The 22045-nt window shown below is 37.3% G+C and overlaps 1 protein-coding gene across 7 annotated transcripts in view; it reads right to left on the bottom strand.

Moving 5' to 3' along the window:
• The window catches only part of MYO9A (myosin IXA), a 274015-nt gene that overhangs the window by 100850 nt on the left and 151120 nt on the right, over nt 1–22045 (bottom strand). For all 7 annotated transcript variants that reach the window (XM_037047139.1, XM_037047138.1, XM_037047140.1 and 4 more), the window contains one exon: nt 16533–16608. In XM_037047139.1, the coding sequence (XP_036903034.1) occupies nt 16533–16608 (76 nt within the window). The remainder of the gene's footprint in view (nt 1–16532; nt 16609–22045) is intronic.

Genomic DNA, 22045 nt, shown 5'->3' with positions numbered 1-22045 from the left:
TAATATATGCAACATATAAAATATGTGTTAACAGACTGTTTATGTTAGTGATAATGTTAGGTAGCAGTTAGGAATGAGCAGCCAGAGGGGAAATAAAATCGGGGACCTCACCATTATAATCTAACCAAGAGCTTAATACAGGAGGCTGGAAGCAAAAGGAATTTGCGTCTCACCAATTAACTCAGTAGTCTTGTGCTTGGTTTGGTAAGATTGTCGGGTATTCTGAACGTCACAAGCCACAAGCAGGAATCCTTCAGGAAGGGGGGTAAGTCCTTGAGTTTCTATGACTGGGAAAGGAAGCTACTGTAACAACTTCACTAACAGAAAGAATCTGCTAACTGAGAAAGGAAGCCTTTATAGCTACACATTATTGTCAAGGGGGGAGAAGGAGAGGGAATCTAGAAATCAACTGAGGTATATACCCCCTGAAACCAAAGAGCTGGGGCGCTTGGATTAGTCAAGTACCCACTTGTAGCTTTTTGCTCAAGAGTATAATTAAACTTCCTATCTCATTTCCATTAAACATACTTGCTTCTCACTCGAATTATTCTCTTGCAGGTGAAACAAGAACCAAGGCAAGGTAGAGAGACTCTTGACTGGGGTCTCTCTTCCCTCATCTGTAACAGTAGGGATTCTAGTCAACAGGAGTTAAGTTTTTAAAAGGTTAAAAATTACTTGCAGAATTTTGACTAGGCAGGGGGTCAGCATCCCTAACTGCTGTGTTGTTCAAGAGTCAACTATATATTCTCCAAGCAGAAAATCAGAATAAACTTTTCTGTGAAATCTGATTCCCCTAAAAAGAAACACCCAAAGATACTAATATGGTCCAGAAACTGACAACACACCCAATTTACCAGATTCCAGTTGGTTCTTCCATGTCTGAATTTAAATATGAACAGTTGACCATGGTCCACTAGACATCAAATGGAAGTCTGTGGCATTAAATATATAAACTAAAGGAATCATGACACAAATAACTTGAAATAAAAAAAAAAAGACTAGACAGGGAAAATAAAACTTTTTAAAAGCTATCATTTATATCTTGAGAGAGAAGAAAATATTTTGCATATAAAATAAGAACAAGATACTATAAAAAGTAAGCACTGAGAAGATAAAATTAGTAATAAAAAAAAACTCCTGGGAATTAAAAATGTGAAACTAAAGAAAACGCAGTAGAATATGCTCATTCGCTCATTCAAAAGCATTTACTGAGCATCAACAAGTACCAATTGTTTTTCTAGCACTGGGTATATACCAATTAACAAAGTAAACGCTCTACTCTCATGAGGTTTAAATTCATGTGGAAAGAGATAAATAATAAAAAAATAAGAAAATATACTATACACCAAGTAACAGGCACTAAGGGGAAATTTTAAACAGTGAAGAAGAATAAAAAATATCAGAACAGCCCTGGCTGGTGTAGCTCAGTGGATTGAGTGTGGGACTATGAACCAAAGGATCGAGGTTGGATTCCTAGTCAGGGCACGTGCCTGGGTTGCAGGCCAGTTCCCAGCAGGGGATGCACGAGAGGCAACCATACACTGACATTTCTCTCCCTCTCTCCTTCCCTTCCCCTCTAAAGATAAATAAACAAAATCTTTTTTTAAAATGTCAGAACGTTAGGCTTTTTAATAGGGTAGTTAGTCATCAGTAGGTTCCATTTAAACAGAGACGTGAAGAAGACTAAAAAAACATAAAAAACAAAAACAAAAACAGAAACAAAAAAATCCCCCCAAAATGAATCAAGCAGTTATCTAGGGGAAGAGTATTCCCCTAGAGAGAAGAAAATATCAAAGTTCCAGGGGCAGAAATGTTAACGAGCCTGAGATATATTAAGAAGTCAGCCAGATCATTTACTTTAATATACAAAATGAATCGGGTCAGTGTTTTGCTAAAAACCCTCCTTTGTCTTTCTCTCATTCCTATTTAAAGACCAAAATTTTTAACATTACCTGAAAGATACAGGTAACATGGCCTTCTCCCTCAATCAGTTGACTTCCTATCACTCTTTCCCTGCTTACTCTATTTTGGCTTTGCTGATAATACTCCCAAATTAATCTACAGATTCAACAACCTCTAGCAAAACCCCACCTTCCTATTTTTTTTAAGACATCAACAAGCTGATCCTAAAATGCATATGAAAATGAAAAAAATCCCAGAATAGCCAAAACAATGTTGAAAAAACCCCAAACTGGAAGAATAATAGTTCCTGATGTGTAAACATATTACAAAGCAAGAGTAATCAAGACAACATGGTACTGGGCCCTGGCTGGGGTGGCTCAGTAGATTAATTACTGGCCTGTGAACTGAAAGGTAACCAGTCAGATTTCCAGTCAGGGCACATGCCTGGGTTGCAGGCTAGGGCATCAGCTGGCGGTGTGCAAGAGGCAACAAACCATGTTTCTCTCCCTATCTTTCTCCCTCCCCTTCCCCTCTCTTTAAACAAGAGAATAACATAACATAACATAACATAACATAACATAACATAACATAACATAACATAACATAAAAAAATTTGAGACTTCTGGCCAAGTTGAAGGCATAGGTAGATAGACTTTGCTTCCTCGTAAAACCAAAAGAAGGACAACTAATTTAGACACAAAAAACAACCAAAATTTCAAGAAAAACAAACTGTATGGAAGTCCAACAACCAAAGAGTTAAGGAATAAACATGTAGGAGAAGAATAAATAAGAGTTAAAGAATAAACATCTGCCCCTCCCACACTTGTAGGAGGGGCAGAGATGGGCAGGCAGGGAGAGGAAGTGTGGCAAGGCTGCAACTGGTGGACCTACTGGGGGAGGAGGTGGAGGAGGAGGCTAGTAGACCTGGTGGTTCCACAATCATGTGCAGATAAACCAGGAGGAACAACTGAAGATCAAGACAGGCCACACACCCCAGGATTCCAGTACAGGGAAAATAAAACCTCAAAACCTCTGGCTATAAAAACCTATGGGAGGTACAGTGGTGGGAGAAACTCCTAGCCTCACAGGAGAGTCCATTGGAGGGGCCCACAGGGTCCTAGAACATACAGCAGCCCACCCCCCAAGAACCAGCACCAGAAGAGCCCAATTTGCTTGAAGGTAGCAGGGGGAAGTGACTGAAACTGGGGTGAGAGCCAAGCAACTGGCATTGTTCCCTTTCAGACCCCAGTGCCACATGTAGTGAAGTAGGTTGCCCACCCTCATGAATACCTAAGGCTGAGCCCTTACTATGTAACAGGCATGCTGGAACAAAAAAAAAAATATGGCCCAAATGAAAGAACAGATCAAACTACCAGGAAAAGAACTAAATTACAAGAAGATAGCCAATCTATCAGATGTAAAGTTCAAAATACTGGTTACCAGGATACTCACAGAAATGGTTGAGTATGGACACAAAATAAAGGTAGAAACAAAGGCTATACATAGTGACATAAAGAAAAATATACAGTGAAGGGAAGGAAACCAGGACTCAAATCAACAATTTGGAATATAAAGAAGAAATAAACACTCGACCATAAGAGAATGAAGAAACAAGAATTCAAAAAAATGAGAAGAGGCTTCGGAACCTCTGGACAACTTTAAATGTCCCAACATCTGAATCATAGGGATACCAGAAGGAGAAGAAGAGCAAGACACTGAAAACTTATTTCAAAAAATAACAAAGGAAAGCCCTGGCTGGTGTAGCTCAGTGGACTGAGCACAGGCCTGAGAACCAGAGGGTCGAGGTTCGATTCCCAGTCAGGGCACATGCCTGGGTTGCAGACCTGTTCCCTGCAGGTCAACTCCCAGCAGGGGACGCATGAAAGGCAACCATACATTGATATTTCTCTCCCTCTCTCCTTCCTCTCTTTAAAGATACATAAATAAATAAAATCTTTAAAAAAAATAACAAAGGAAAACTTCCCCAGTCTGGTAAAGGAACTAGACATGCAAATCCAGGAAGCTCAAAGAGTCCCAAACAAGTTGTACTCAAGGAGGAACACACCAAGACTCATAATTGAGTTACCCAAGTTTAAAGACTAGGAGAGAATCTTAAAAGCAGCAAAAGAAAAGGAGGAAGTTATCTACCACAGAGTTGCCATATGACTATCAGCTGATTTCTCAAAAGAGACCTTTTGAGATTTTAGTTAAGACTAAAATCCTTAGTCTTACCTCTTATTCTATCTACTGCTGTTGCAATCGGTACTATATGATGGGTTAAACACACATATTTTGTACAATTCAAAGAGATGCTACAATAGCACTTGGTTTTAGACTCCAAGTACTCGCCTCTTATTTCACATAGGTTTCTGCTCTGCACTTAATAAATCTGTGTGGGACAAGCAACCATCAGAGCAATGAATAAAACCTTACTCCTTTCTTTTCCAAGGCAAACAGATGTTCCTGAGGTACAAATCAGTTTATTCAGTTGGTCCCACAAGGCTGAGCAAGCAGTGGCCAACTCATTAATGCATTCTTTTTAATTTTTTTATTAGTTCCAGTGTTATTTTTCCTCTCAGGCAGATCACACAGCATCTCTGAAAAATCCAAGAAAGCCTAAGCTTTTCTTTTCTTCTTTTTTTTTTTAGTTTTATTTTTCAATTACAGTTCACATTCAACATAATTTTGTATTAGTTTCAAGTGTACAGCATAGTGGTTAGACAATCACATATACACTTCCAAGTGTTCTCCACAGTATTTCCAGCACCCACCTGGCACCATACATGGTTATTACAGTATTATTGACTATATTCCCTGTGCTCTACTTTACATCCCTGTGACAATTTTCTCTACTTTACATCCCTGTGACAATTTTCTATCTACCAATTTGTACTTCTTGTTCCCTTTACCCTTTTCAACCAATCCTCCCAATCACATTCCCCTCTGGTAACCATCAGTCTGTTGCTTATATCTATGAGCTTGTTTCTCTTTTGCTTGTTTGTTTATATTGTTTAGATTCTACATATAAGTGAAATCATATGATATTTATCTTTCTCTGACTGACTTATTTCAGTTAGCCTAATATCCTCTAGGTCTATTCATGCTGTTGGTAGTATTTCATTGATTTTTATGGCCAAGTAATATTTCATAGTATGTATGTACCACTTCCTCGTTATCCGATGATAAATCAATGGCCACTTGGGTCACTTCCATATCTTGGCTACTGTAAATAACACTGCAATGAACACAGGAGTGCATATATTCTCTTGAATTAGTGTTTCAGGTTTCTTGAATTATATGCCCAGAAGTGGAATTGCTGGTTCATAAGGCAGTTCCATTTTTAACTTTTTGAGGCCCTTTGATACTGTTTTCCACAGTGGCTGCACCACTCTGCACTCCCACCAGCAATGCACTAGGCCTCACTTTTCTCCACATCCTCACCAACACTTGTGGTTTACTGATTTATTGATGGTAGCCATTCTGACAGGGGTGAGGTGATATCTTATAGTCATTTTAATTTGCTTCTCTCTAATGATTAGTGATGTGGAGCATCTTTTCACATGTCTACTGGCCATCTGCATGTACATCTTCTCATTAATGCATTCTTAAATGGGTTTCCTGCCCTCCCCTTTTTACTCCCATATCGCCATCCCTGCTCTCATCCTTCAATAAACTACTTGGTCTCCACTCATGGGAAACCTGTGATAAGCCTCCATGTCATACTAAACTCAACTGTGTATCTCAACCCCAAGCAGAAATATCAGTAAAATGACAAATAGTAGTCATAAATTTACAAGAACAAAGACTAGGAAGAAAGACTATGTGATGGACATGTAATAAAAGACTGAGTAGATCGGGAAAAGTTAAAACCTGAGTTTCTACGTACGTGAGAATCACAGAAGAGGGGGGCATATGTATATATGTTATTGAGAATACATACACACATACAGTATATATATATATATATATATATATATATATATACACACACACACACACACACACACACATATGTATATATGTGTGTGTGCTTGTGTGTAGATGTGTGCAGAAGCTGGGGCTGGGAATGTGAGAAAGATTAACACAACAAAATGCAGATGCATTCTCATTCAGAACTCTGGAAAGACTTAGGTTTTAGAGATAACTGGTACCACTACAATGGTGGTACTGAGTGAGGCTAAAACTGAGAAGATAGGCTGAATGTATTTAAAACAAGCTAAACCCTTATCCTGTATAGTTAACTAACAATCCCTTCCTCACACTTACAGAAGATGGAATATTTACTTTATAGAGAAGTTGGAACCATATAATCTCAGCAGAAGTTGGGGACATTAAGCAGAGCAAAAGGTAAAAGCGAGGTTACACTGAAAAGAGGAAGAATTAAGAGGCAATTTAACATGGCAGGAAGATCCTGAACCCCCCTCATCCCACAGATAAAATAAATCTACAGCTACATGTGGAACAAGGCCCTCTGAGAAAGCCCTTACAACCAGCTGATAAGATCCTCCACAATAAAGGGTAAAAGGACCACACTGCAACTAGCAGCAGTGGCAGAGACACGGTCTCACCCCAAACCCCGCACTCAGCATGGCAAACCACAGTGGGAGAGAATCTCATAAACATGGAATTCCTTCCTGAAGAGCAATGGTACTGTGCCCCATTGCTCAGTACCATTTGGAAAACAAAATGTTCCAAAAAATAGTACCGTTTTTGGAAAACAAAAATCACGGGTAGTTTCCTACCCTTGGAAACTGCACTAGGGCGACAATCCACAAACATCCTGGCCTTTAAAACCCAACAGGGGCCCTGGCTGGTGTGGCTCAGTAGACTGAGCGCGGGCCTGTGAACCAAGAATTCGAAATTCAATTCCCAGTCAGGGCACATACCTGGATTGCAGGCCAGGTCCCCAGCGGGGGGTGTGCGAGAGGCAACCACACACTGACGTTTCTCTCCCTCTCTCTCCTTCACTTCCCATAAACTCTTAAAAAAAAAAAAACAGGGCTTATGCCTAGGAGAACCATAGGCAAGGATGGGAAGAAAAAGGAACCCTTGTACACTGTTGATGGGAATGTAAATTAGTATAACTACTACTAAAAAAAATAAAACAGGGAGGGTTCTTCAAAAATTAAAATTAGAACTACCACCCTGGCCACTGTGGCTCAATTGGTTGGAGTGTTGTCCCTTAAGCAAAGGGATGTGGGTTTGATTCCCGGTCAGGGCACATACCTAGGTTGTGGGTTCAATTTGCAGTCTGGGAGCACACAATCCCTGGTCTGGGAACATACAGGAGGCACCTAATTGATGGGTGCCTCTCTCTCACATCTATGTGAGACAATCAATGATTGTCTCTCTCACACATCATGTTTCTCTCCCTCTCTTTCTTCCTCCTTTACCCTCTCTCTAAAAATAAATAAAATATTTTTAAAAAAAGAAACCACTCATTTGAAAAGGTATGTGCACCACTATGTTCACTGCAACATTATTTCTAACAGCCAAGATATGGAAACAATCTATGTGTCCAAAGATGGATAGGTGGATAAAAAGATGTTATACATACTACTCACTACTCAGTCATAAGAAGGAGTAGAATCTTGCCATTTGCAACAACATGAATGGACCTTGAGTGTATTACGCTAAGTGAAAGAGCCAACGTTAAGTGAAAGAGCCAAATAAAGACAAATACTTCATGATTTCACTTACATTTAGAATCTAAAAAAGAAAACAAAAAAACAAAACCAGACTTATAGATACCCAGAACAGACTGCCAAAGGGGAGAGGGGTGGGAGAAACAGGTGAAAGAAGTACAAAGTTCTTACAGTTTTAAAATAAGTCATGGGGGTGCAATGTATAGCATGGGGACTACAGTCAATAATATTGTATTAACTTTGTACGGTGACAGAAGATAGCTAGGCTAACTGCGGTAATCACAGGGCAATGTATGCTAATGTTGAATCATTATGTTGTATACCTGAAACCAATGTAATATTGTACATCAATTATACTTCAACAAAACAAAATAGAATTAAGTGGAAGCATGCACATGGAACCATTAGAAGTTCAACCACAAGTCCATAACATTAGCAGCAAGATTTATACTTTGACACCAGAGAAAACAGACTAACCCAAGAGAAACAATCTTGAGATACAGACATTTGGAAATCACCAACTCAATGGCAGGCTCCCCATCAGTTACAAAATACATCTCTAGCCCAAATATCATTTGAGTGTATGTATCTGTGTATCCAAAGATTTATTCTCTCTGTTGTGATGAATGACTCTCAGGAACCTCAAGGTAACAGGTCCATGCTGAAACTTTAATTCCCTCCTCAGATCTACTGCCCCTTTTACATGCTCTACAGCCAGAAATCTAGAAACTATCCTTAGTCACTCCTTCCCCTAAGCCAATTTTATATAGATACACAAATATATACTCTCATTCATTCCCTCTCTCCCTCCTTTTCCCTCCCTCTCCCTGTCTCTCTTAGAAAGAGAGGTAGCCCTGACCAGGTAACTCAGTTGGTTACATCATCCTCCCAATATGCCAAGCTTGTGGGTTCGATCCCCAGTCAGGGCACACATAAGAAACAAGTACTCCACAGCTGCAACAGAGATTAAGAAGATAAGTCTGGCCAAGAATAAATTTCTGTTGACTCCCAAACCAGTTCTCTTCTTCCTACATGTTATTAAAAGATCTAAGGTGAAACAGACAAGTTTTACTGGTCTTTTACACATTAAGGAACAGGAAGGGTCCCAGTATTAGAATGGCAGGCTCAGTGGTAAAGTAGAAGACTGGAAATAAAAGAAAACAATCCTGGCTACATCATAAAAAGAAAGGACAATAAATGGAATGCTATGGAGAACACAGAACCTCTGTGTTAACTTAAAAGTCTTTGTTTTATGTCTGTGAACTTAAAACAGCCAGTTGGTTGTTTTAACGAAATGCTTTGATAGAAATATTTGTTTCAGATTTTTCAGAGTTACGTATTTCTGAGTCTCCCTCAGCACACTGCTACTAAGACTGATGGCATATACAATGTCTTTGTTCTCTATGTGTACTTAATCCGCATACATATCAGATCACAGCTATGTATTTATTGCATACATATAAAAATTATTTCCATAAAGTAGAGAAGGTCCAATATACACTTCTCATACACTGAGTCCTCATGAAATAAGGTGAGAGACACAGATTCTTTCGTAATTTCCTTCTTAATATAAATTCATATCAATATATACCCACCACCACCACACATTCAATCTCTTGCCAGAACTACTAGTGTCCCTGTATCCAGCCTACTGCCTCTCCAAATCACTCATGATAAATCAGCCACAGAGGTTCTTCTAACACACCAGTCCCATTTTATGTTTAAAAGCATTAAATAATGTCTCATAGTAACCGCCCTACATGAACTAGCCTGTGACTATTCTTCTTTGTGGAGTTAACTCTTAACACTTCTCTCTTCATATTCATATTCTTCTAATTCTTTATTTCTGCAATTCTCTCCCCATCCTTGCCCCACCTCTCTTTTTGTTCCTGGACCTTCACACAGGTTGATCCTCTGCCTGGAATACATTGTCATCCTCTTTTAAAAGATTCTCTTTCTGAAAAACTTTTCTCATACACCTACCCCCATATCCAATTCTTTAAAAACACCATCAACATAAAAATTAAATTAAGCTTTTTTTACATTTCCATAGTATCGTATATTTCTTTGACATTATCACTTACCACATCTATCTTACAAAGTATTGAATCCCTAGTTCCCACCACATGACTGAGCATCTTAAATAAACTGAGCACTTGTTAAACAAATAAATGATCTCCCAGAACCTTACATTGTAACTGTCTTCATTTATCTTTTTAGGAACGGATGTAACATGCAAATGATGCCTGAGTAAAGAAAGGCACTAATTTTTAGATAAAACAAAGGACCAACAAACTACATAAAAGCACACACACAAAAATTCTGAAATGAGTATATTTAACATTTTAAATTTACAGTAAAATATAAGTATGATGTCCTAATACTTATAAATTGCTATTATTATATGATTTGCTAATCACATATATCTACTTACATTACTATTCAAGTTTAATATTTTTCCCAGAAAATATGGTCTTCCCAGAAAAATACATACTCAGAGACATGAAGAAATGCACGAGATGTACCTAGCTGTAACATACCACTCCAAACTCTTTATGTGACACATCAAGTCATACTGGTTCCAGAAAAACTTGGAATCTACTCATCTTTATAAATGCTCAATGTGATCATTTCTAAAACAATGGCAGTAATAAAGAATTTTAGTTTTTTATCAAAATGTTTCCAAAAGTATTTACTTTCATTCTCATTGTTGCATTTTATAACAGAATATCTCAGATGTAATCATATGCCCAGATCAAGAAAGAAGTTGAATTTAAAGAGCAATAATGCTTTAGAAAATGAGTTTTTACTTGTATTAAGAACAGAAATCAGGATGCACAACATGCTACACAGTTAACTCTTAGAGTTTAGGTCTAAGTCAGTCCTCAGATATGTAGATATTGATACAGTACAAAGTCCTATAGATGGGTGCCGTAACCCAAGAGTTTTAATGAGACTTAATCTTGTTCCTTCATGCCCTGGAATTAGCAGGACAGTACAACAAATAACATTTAATTATAAAACCCTCCAAATATTTCCACCATGAACAAAATCCACTATGTATTTGTCGATAATAAATTCTGATGACATACACCCTTGTTTCCTACCAAATAACAAATTTCCTAGCAGATAATAAATTTTCTACCAGATAAGTAATTTCTTTCCAATATAAGCTGGTGTATTTTAGTCTTCACATATTCTGCTCTAGAACTATTCACTTACAAGAGCTTTTTCCACCCAAGACTGTATGTGTTTTTGGCTACTGAAGCAGTCTTTTTGTTCATATCAAGGGTCAGTCCAGCAGCTTCTATAGCACATTTACTCTCTCTGCTTTATGATATGTAATAAAAAGCTCTGTACTTTTTATCAAATCTTTGATATAAATACATTTGTTTTCAATTTATACTCTACAAAAAACAAAACAAAACAAAAAAACCCTGCCCTCTCAACATCAATGAAAGTTTTCTCTCTCACCTGAGGAATATTTGCACTAACTAAACACAATTTTACTATTTGCATGTCATTGTTTTTATGGATAAGCTAAAAAGTATTCACCACCAAACTAGACGCTTCACTCTTTTATTATTGAGTCACTTACTAGGAGAATTATATAGGGATGATCCAAAAGACTTCACTTGGTAGACAAAAGCTAATGATTTCATGGGTGATCTGATCATATAAGTATCTAATACCCTATTCTCTTCCCCTTCTCACCAATTTTCTCTAAAATATGTATAAAATAAATTCATCAATACGATAAATAGATCTGGAAGAATCCTCTTGTTAAGGCTGCCAGCTAGCCTTTTCCAAATAACAGTACTTCAATGCCACATAGATCTTTCCTTGTTGTACACACAAAAAAAGTAATCAGGCTGATGTGATCGAGTTCTCTATAAAGAAGGGTCTCATATGAGGCCAGACTAATACAATCAATCTTAAACCAAAATACTCATATTAGACTACTCCAACTATGTATAAACACAGAAAGCCTATACAGATCACTTCAGGTACCCAAAATGTAAAGTATAAAAAGACACAAGCTAGGAATTAAGAGAATTATAACCATTAAATTGCTTTGGGAAATTAATTAAGTCATAGTATCCTTTTGTTTTTTAAACCAAATCAAAAAAATGGGTTCCTTAAGTTAAGAATCTCTAATGACCATGGTGAAAACACAAGCATACCTCATTTCATTGTTACAAATATTACATTTTTAACAAATTGAAGTAAGTCCCTCCACCAGAAAAAGATTATGACTCACTAAAAGCTCAGATGATGGTTAGCATGTTTTAGCAATAAAGCAAATTTTAAATTAAGGTATGTGCATTGTTTTTTTAGAAATAAAGCTACTGAACACTAAATAGACTAAGCATAGTATAGACATAACTTTTTAAAAAGATTTTATTTATTTATTTTTAGGGAACGGGGAAAGTAGGAAGAAAGAAAGGGAGAGAAACATCACTGTGTGGTTACCTCTCACATGCCCAGCCTGCAAGACCTGGGGACCTGGCCTGCAATCCAGGCATGTGCCCTCACTGGGAATCACACCAGTGACACTTTGGTTCGCAGGCGGCACTCAATCCACTGAGCCACACCAGCCAGAGCTAAATATAACTTGTATATATACTGGGAAATCAATAAATTTATGTGACTCACTTTATTACGATATTTGCTTTATTGCAGTAGTGTAGAAACAACATTGCATGGTTTGCCTGTCAATAGACTGCCAACAGACTGCACTGAAGGTGCACAGGTCACCAGATTAATGATCTGATTTGATTTTTGTTCTATAACAAAAATATAGAATGAATTTCACCATTAGTCAAGTATCACTGTTAAGAAAATGCATACACTATAAAGAGAGCACGTAGTTCCATTGTGTAAATGTACCATAGTTTTTTGATCCAGTCATTGACCGATGGGCATGGTACATTTACACAATGGAATTCTATGCCGCAGAACGGAAGAAGGAGCTCCTACCCTTTGCAACATCATGGATGGAACTGGAAAGCATTATGCTGTGTGAAATAAGCCAGGCGGTGAAAGACAAATACCATATGATATCACCTTTAACAGGAATCTAAACAACAAAAGAAACAAGCAAGCAAAATGTAACCAAAGAGACTGAAATACAGAATGTGCTGACAGGGTCCAGAGGGGAGAGGGGAGAGAATCACAGGGGAAAAGGGGAAGGACTCACATGAACAAGTATAAAGGACACATGGGCAATAACTAAGGTGGGGGCGGAAATGGGAGGGAGGTGGAGAGCACTGAGGGGGGGGAAGGGCTGGGAATACAGGAAAGAAAACTGTACTTGAACAAGAGTTAAAAAAAAAAAGAAAGCAAGTAGTTCAATTTGGTGGCATTTATGATAGAGTCGCGATTGGATACTTGGGCTGTGACCGGTCTTACATGTGAGATGGGTGAACCTAGATGTCCTTAAACAAGCAACAAAGAGTTATAAAAAAGTTATTGAGCAAGGAAGTGACTATATACATTAGAAAAATATACTAACATACAGGACTTCCAGTCAAGGTGGCAGTGAAGACAGACAGGGCTAGACACTTGGCCCAACCGCATCAAAATAATAACTGAAATACAGAACAACCCTCACTCAGAACCATCAGAAATCATGGGGAGCACTGTGGGGGGGGGGGGATGCAGGGCTGGGAATACAAGAAAGAAAACTGTACTTGAACAAGAGTTAAATAAAAAAAAAAAGAACCATCAGAAATCAAGTTAGTGAAAGTCTGACAATAACACAATTAAAGCAACCATATCCATCCAGACTAGTAGGAAGGATGCAGGCGCAGACAGGCTGGTCTCACAACCATGTGTGTTGGATACAAATTCTAGAGGGATATTTCAGGAGTGAGGAGTTCCAGCCCCACACCAGGGCCCACAGCCCAAGGTTTCAGGGCCAGGAAGGTAAGCCCCCACATCTTCTGACTGCACAAACCACCAGGGATTGTGTCAGTGGAAGAAACTGCTGGAGCCCTAAGGAGTTCCTCTTTAAGAACCCAAACACAGACTCACGCGGACTCTCCCCCTATGAGCTCTAGCAGCAGAGTAACAGCTTGAAAGGTACCAGTGACATACAGGGAGAAACTGAAGCGTCTGGCATCAAGGCAAGCAGAGGCCATTGTCCCTTTTCTAAAATCTCTCCCCAGAGAATCAAAGAGCCAACATGCTGGTGCCATATCTGAGACTCCATCAACCTGGCGAACACTGTCTGACACATCTTGGATATCCCAGACACGACTCCCCCACCCAACTGATAGGCCCACTCAAGCTGCTTTTCCATATGAATGGCTGATGTCAGCTCAAGCTTCACAACTTCTTAAACCCTATCAAGCAAGCCCCAGGTAGTCTCTGTGAGCCCCAGGACCAGCACTACCAGCAGCCAGTTTAGAATCACAGCTAGGCTTCCCCTGAGAATCTCCAAGCCCTGCACAAAGAGCAACCACCTCAGATTGCTTTACAGTTCAGGAAGGATAACCCGTAGCAAAACACAAGTGGGGGCTGACCTTGGCCTGCATCACCCAGAAAAACCCAGAGCCAGAGCACCCAGTGGACAGCTATAGACCACATTGGAGCACCACCACCCTGCCCCTGAACAGCTGATACTCCATGAAGGTGTAGAGGTTGGTGGTAAGTGGCCATAGCCAATCCTTGCAGAAGTGACTGGCAAGAAATATCCAAATTCATGAAAAGCAGGGATCTCCAGCCAAGAAGGCTCTAACCAGTAAAGATGTCATATAGAACTAAAAGCAGATAAAGACCTTCCCAGACAAGAAAAAACTGGCCCTAGTAAATCCCTTCCATTGATCTGCCAACAGCAACCAAGATCAACAAGAGGAGGATGTATTCAATGCACAAGAGGATGCTCCTCAAGTACCCAGCTTGGGTGACAGGGGATGCTGTGCCACTGGATCCTACAGGACACATATTACATTAGGCCATACATTAGGCCAAGACACAGAGTCACAGCAGATCTACCTAACATAGAGAAACAAACACAGGGAGGCTGACAAAATGAGGAAACAAAAAAACATGGCCCAAATAAAAGAACAGAACAAAACTCCAGAAAAAGACCTATATAAAATGGAGGTGAACAATCCATCAGATGCAGAGTTCAAAACACTGGTTATAAGGATGCTCAAAGAACTTAGTGAGGACCTCAGAAGCATAAAAAAAGATCCAGTCAGAAACAAAGGGTACATTAATTGAAATAAAGAACAATTTACAGGGAAACAACAGAAGAATGGATGAAGCTGAGAATCAAATTGATGATTTGGAACATAAGGAAGCAAAAAAAAAAAAAACTAATTAGAACAACAAGTAAAAAGAAATCCAAAAATACTGAGGATAGTAGTGTAAGTAGCCTCTGGGACAACTTCAAGTGTAAAAACATTCACATCATATGGGTGCCAGAAGAAGAAGAGAAAAGGCAAGAAATTGGAAATCTATTTGAAAAAATAATGAAAGAAAACTATTCTAATTTGGTAAAGAAAACAGACATACAGGTCCAAGAAGCACAGAGTCCCAAACAAGATGGATGCAAAGAGACCCACTCCAAGACATATAATTAAAATGCCAAAGGTTAAATATATAAAATCTTAAAAGCAGGGAAAGAAAACCTGTTAATTACCTATAGGGGAGGTCCCATTAAACTGTCAGCTAATTTCTCAAAATAAACTTTGCAGGCTAGAAGGGTTTGGCAATAATTATTCAAAGTCATGAAAAGCACAGAACAGCTAAGATTACTCTACTCAGCAAAGCCATCATTATAATCAAAGGGCAGATAAAGAGTTTCCCAGACAAGAAAAAACTAAAGGAGTTCATCATCACCAAATCAGTATTATATGAAATGTTACAGGGACTTATTTAAAAGAAAGCTCAAAACTATGAAAAAAATGGCAAAAATGCAAATCTATCAACAATTGACTAAACAAACAAGAACAGAGAAGACTGAATCATGAATATGGAGAGCATTTGGTTGGCTGCCATATGGGAGGTGCATGTGGGGGAATGGGTGAGGAGATGAGGGCATTATAAAGAACAAACAGGTAGTTAGAGCATAGCCACGGGGATGTAAAGTATAGTATAGGAAATGAAGTAGCCAAAGAACTCATATGTGTGACCCATGGACAAGAAAAATGGTGGGAGGACTGACTGAGGGAGTACAGGGTGCTGGGTAGAGGGGGGGAGGCAAAACGGAAAAAACTGGGACAACTGCAATAGCATAATCAATAAAATTTAATTTTAAAAAATTTTAAAAAGGAAAAATATAGTAACACAAATTTGAAAAACAATCAATAAAATTATCCTTTAATTTTAATGAGAGAACATTCTTATTACCAAGGTACCAAAAACCTCAATGCATTTGATGATTAAACATAGAAAGCAGATTCTAGATAGACACTAAAAACTGATCCTTTGTTCACACAAATGATAATCTTTATAAAAGAATATGTGGCAAGAACAAACAACATTATTTATAAACTGAGAAAATTATACTTGTTATTTTATTTTCAAATTCTTCTCAGGAATTCATTAAAATTGATTAAAAGATAAACCTTGATTATCACACGCAGCAAGAAAAGGTATTCAATGGTTTGATGTCAGTCAAACTACTTGATAATTACTTACCAATAAGATTCTCCATAGAGAGCAGCAGAATAACCAGACATAGAATGCAAGAAGGGTCTTAGAAATCAAAACATACGTGGTCATTTTAAAGTATTCTGGGAAAACTTGCTTTTAATTGTAAAACCATTTTACCAGAGGTAATCTTAAATAATTTAGTCCTAATAGTTTTGTTAACTCTAACCTTATTAATTTATAGAATCATTTATAAAACCTTTAAGAAATCTAAAGCAAACTATATCTGTTTTTCTTTATGTTTTTTAAGCCACAAAAGTATTTATAAGAATTTGTTATTTCTTTTATACCCACTTGAAAGCATAGTCCAAACATACTTACTGCTGGTTTTTGTCATTTAAGGTATTCATGCCCTGGAGGTCAGAAAGAGGTGTTCTGGGGTTTTTCCGGGTTATACCTAGCATTATAAAAAGCAAAATTTTCATTATCAATGCTAAGAAAAATTAACCATGAAACAATGAATTTCTAAAGACACATGAAACTAATGTATTTTGACAGTAAATATTTGCTAAACATGTCAGAAACATCTAAATAATAATATGAACCAAGTTCCATGTCTGTTACTTACAAATCTGACTTAACCAATAATGAACCCAGTTGGGAATTTAATAATAAATTATTTTCTTTCTTCTCTCATTTAAACATTATCAGGTAATACAAGGGTTACTGAGTTGAAGGTCTAGAAGTATAGAAGCTTGTAACTTAGCTTAACATTCAAAAAGTCCTAATGATTCCTTTGTATCATGTTTCAGCAATAAATATATTGACATGAACTACAGATTTTAGAGATCAATTAATCTTACATATAAAAACACTGAAAATCAGCCCTGGCTGGTATAGCTCAGTGGATTGAACACAGGCCTGCGAGCCAAACAACTGCAGTTCAGTTCCAGTCAGGGCACATGCCTGGGTTGCAGGCCAGTTCCCAGCAGGGGACACAGGAGAGGCAACCATACATTGATATTTCTCTCCCTCTCTTCTTCCCTTCTCCTCTAAAGATAAATAAATGAAACCTTAAAAAAACACTGAAAATCAAAGATTGCTTCCTCAAGAATAACCAATATTTTTAAGTTATAATTTTCTTCAAATTATTCAATAAACACTGAGGCAGTATAAGCATAAGCCTATCAATTTTCATAACACACACACACACACAAACATTTATTGTAGGTAAGACACAGTGGAAGGAAAAAGTGAAAGCATACTTATTCAATATAACAATCTTGTATGTAGAAAATCCTAACTAACCCACAAAAAAACTACTAGGAGTAATAAATGAGCTCAGTAAAATTACAAGATATAAGATCAATATTCAATTGTATTTCTATACAGCAGCAATAAACCATCAAAAATGAAATTAAGAAAACAATTCTATTAACATCAATATAAAAATAAATTTAACAGAAATGTATAAAATGTCTATAATGAAAACTACAAACATCATTAAAAGAAATTTAATATAAATAAATGGAATGCCATCCATGCTCATGGATTGGAAAACTTAATAAAGGTTAATATAGCAATGATTTCCAAACTGACCTACAGATCTATGCGACCTCTTTTAATATTCCAGCTGCCTTATATTTGCAGAAATGAATAGATTCATCCTATAATTAATATGTATATGCAAGAGACCCAGAATGGCCAAAACAATGCTAAAAAAGAGGCACATGGTGGGAGGACTCACAATTCCTGAGTTCAAAACTTACTACAAAGAAACAGTAACTGAGACAATATGGTATGAGCATCATGATACAGATGGATCAATGGAAAGAAACTAAGAGTACAGAAATAAGCCTTTACATTTATGAGCAACTGAATTTTGACAAAGGTGCTAAGAATATTCAATGAAATAAAATTTCATTTATTAAGTTCCTAAGTCATGGACTCCAATTTCCATATGACAAATTATAATTTTCTACCTTCTATATCCATTCTTTTCTTCTGCATATTGAAACAATCATCTCAAAGACTTTCCTCAACATTCGTAACTCAATTTTCAGCTCTTTCCTCCTCTCCTTCTTGAGCTCATACATGTGCTGTTTTATACCTCTGCTGTTTTCATAGTTCAATACCTATTTCCAGTATCATACTGATATTTTATATCCTCAAATGTATGCTACTGCTTTATGGGATTCGTGTTCTTAAATTCTTTTACGCCATAAAAATTCTCACAGGGAACTTTCTTCTCTTTCTTGGGAGCATCTCCCCTGCAAACAAAATGGTTCTTTTATGCATGTTATAACTTCTTTATATCCCTCCATGGAATGACTTTAACATCAATTATTAAATATTTTAAACATTAAAAAGACATAAGAATAGTACACTGAACATTTGCAACTGATCAGTCAGATTAGAAAATGAAGCTCTGAGCTCGACGACTCCGATCCCTCTCCAACAGCATCAGATTCCAATACTGTCCACTTGCAGGAATTATGACAAAAGCAATCCCACTTCTGGGAATATATCCAAAGGAACATAAAACACTAATCTGAAAGAACATAAGCATCCCTATGTTCACTGCAGCGTTATTTACAATCACCAAGATATGGAAGCAGCCCAAGTGTCCATGAGTAAATGAATGGATAAAACAACTGTGGGACATTTACACAATGGACTACTACTTGGTTGTAAAAAAAAAAAGTTTTACCCTTTGTGACAGCGTGAATGGGCCTGGAGAAAATTATGGTAAGTGAAATAAGCCAGTCACAGAAAGAAAAATACCATATGATTTCACTCATATGTGGAATCTAATGAACAAACCGAACTAACAAGGAAAGTGGGGACAGACTCATAGATGGAGAGCAGGATGACAGCTAGCCGGTGGAGGGAGGGTAAGGGGTGGGGGGACTGAATAGAAAAAGGCTCACAGACATGGAAAACAGTGCAGGGATTCCTGGAAGCAGGGAGTATAAGGGGACTAAAAGCTAATGTAAAAACTAAAATAAAATAAAATTCAAAAAACAGGACTTTTAAAAAGCTATCATAATGGTGAATGACTTAAAGTAGGAGATGATCTTACTGAGTGAACCAACAGGAAATCTCAGGAAAAAAAATGGAAACTAAAAAGGAATCAAATGGATATTCTGGAACTAAAATCTGAAATGTTCTGAAATAAAACATTCATATGTGTTTAAGAGTAGCCTTGAAATGACATTATAAACTTAAAATCAGATAAATAAAAATTATCCAAACTGAAGAACAGAAAAAAAAGTAGAAAAAAACCTGAACACAGTATGAGGAATCCATGAGACAATAGCAAATATTCAAGAACATATAATTGATATCTCAAAAGAAAAAGAGAAATTGTGACACAAAATTTTTCTGAAAAAGTATTGACCAAAAATTTCCTAAATTTGATAAAGATCAATGAAACACAGGCCCAAAGGTGCAGAAAATCCCAAACAGGATAAATATAAATATTTAGGGACATCATAGACAAACTGCTAAACCAAAAAAAAAGAGAGAGAGAAAATCTTGAAGCCACCAGTGGGAAAAAAGTACATTAAATATGAAAGAATAACAATAGGATGACATCTGAGTTTATCAACACAAATAATGCAGGAAAAAAATTACACATCTTTAAAGTGCCAAAAGTTTGATAATTCTTAATGATGTTAGACATATCTACTTTGTGACACAATAACTACACTGATAAGTTTTACCTAAGGAATAAAAATATATGTATAAAAAAATGACACAAACACGAATGCTTGGGATAGTTGAATTCCTCACAATAGTTTAAAACAGTACACAACCCCTATATATACCAATAAATGAATGGTAAACACAAAGTTGCAGTTACAACTCTGTGTGTGTGTGTGTGTGTGTGTACACACAATGGGAAAAATTCCTGATATGTGAAGTACAGGTGGAAAATTCCTGATACATGAAATATAGGTGAATGTTGCATAATCAAAATACCAAAGAATACATATCTATAAACCTTTTAGAGAAGGCAAAACTAATTTATAGCAGTGGAAAAAAAATTTTTTGGACGGGAAATCTTAATAAGAGTTGCCTGAAAGAGCTAGGAAAATGTACAAGAGCAAAAATAAATTTTCTGATACAATTTTATTCTAATATTTTATTTTTAATACTGAGGTCATGCTTTAGGTTTGTTTCATATTTTATACTTAAATTTTATTTTATTTTTTTATAACTCAATCTATTTTTAACTGTTTGGTTTGGTGTATTTTATTTAATTTACTGGTATTACTATTTGGAACTTTTTCTGCCTTTCTATTTTATGCTTTATACTTACTCTAGTTATTGTAGTTCTGTCCAGGTATCTACTGAAGTATTTTCTTTGTATTATGATTTCTTTCTTTTATAAGTTGTATATACCCTCCCTCTTTGATTACCTTTAATTTTTAACATATTTATGAATCTTAATCTATTTCTAGAATTCTAATCTAAAATTTTCTAATTTACTTTTTCTACAGAGTACAAGAACTTCCTAATGTCTTGACTGTAGTCATTCCATTTCTGTAACAGATGATGTCACCCAGTACTTATTTTAACCTTGTTTTCAAATCCAAAATTACTACTAAGTTTTATCAGATAACAAAACTTTCTAGGGAGTGAGTTCAGCTTTTCTCTACTAAGCTTTTTCATAAGTTGTACTGGGAAAGAACTGTAGAGATGACTACATTTACTTATGGCTATTGTTCATCTTCACCTGGTACATCTTTGTCCATTCTTTTATTCTCATCATTTAAAGAACCTTATAGATATTTAATTAAATATTTTGATATATCTAGTTTGAGATTTTAATTGGTGAAGTTAATCTATTTTTATTAATTTTAAATAGTATTTGCATTGTATTTCATGTTTCCCATTTATCACTTAAACTCATTTTTTTCTTTTCCTAGTTCTCATTTGATAAATAAAGGCTTCTTATGGGACAGTAAAGATGCTATTTTTGTATCATTCTGATGATCTATAAGTTAAAATTCATGTGTATTTACCCATATCTAAAATTGAGGAGAGAGAAGATGGCAGCAAAGTAGGTGGGAGCTGAACCCACTTGCTTGTGCACCCAACTGGGACACTTAGCTGATCTTCTGAAGCACAGAGTGAACAGCCAACAGAATCTTAGCTGACAGAAAGTTTGGAAGCCAAAGTGAACAGAGGGCGCTTCAAAATGGGCAGTAAGGAGGGTTTATAGGGGGACAGAGAAAGTCCCTAGTAAGTGACAGAAATCACATCTGCCGCAAGGAAGCCATCAAGCCAGGAGAGACTTGAACGAAGTTTTGTGGGGGAGGGTGTGGGGGCACACAGGGGATGGGGGCGTACCCCAGCCAGGGCAGTGCCTGTCGGATGGGACAGTGCCAAAGAGTGGTGGTGGTTCCGGTGGCACCTGAAACTGGGAGAAGAGAAGGGCCGCAACTGGCTGTGTCTGAGACAGCCTCCGGACTTGCCAGAGTTGGAGTGGGTAGAAAGTTGAGCAGTGGCTCAGAGCCACAACAATGCCCAAATAGATTTTTTACAAAGGGGAGGTGAGTGGCACTGAGCACGATCCTCATGCACCCAGAGGCCTAGCCAACAAAGAGGGAGGACTGTGGCCACGATTCGCTCCCACTCAGTGCACCTCATGGATTGATCAAAGGGGCCCAAAGCAAGGTGGTTAATTTGCACCAGCCTGGAGCAACTGAGCAGAGTGGAGAATGAGGGGTGCATGAGGGCGTGGGCTGGAAAATGGGCACCTGTGATTATTGTAGCCCAGACTGAGCCCCCTTCCTTGCCTAATCACCAGAAAGGGAAAACAGAGACCACTCCTCCACTGCATGCAGGAGCAAGGAATTATCTGCAATGTTAACTGGATACACTTA

The sequence above is a fragment of the Sturnira hondurensis genome, unplaced genomic scaffold (assembly GCF_014824575.4).
Source record: "Sturnira hondurensis isolate 20B ecotype Veracruz unplaced genomic scaffold, ASM1482457v3 Scaffold0005329, whole genome shotgun sequence".
In the NCBI taxonomy this organism is placed as follows: Eukaryota; Metazoa; Chordata; class Mammalia; order Chiroptera; family Phyllostomidae; genus Sturnira; species Sturnira hondurensis.
This window is presented reverse-complemented; position numbering and strand designations above follow the sequence as displayed.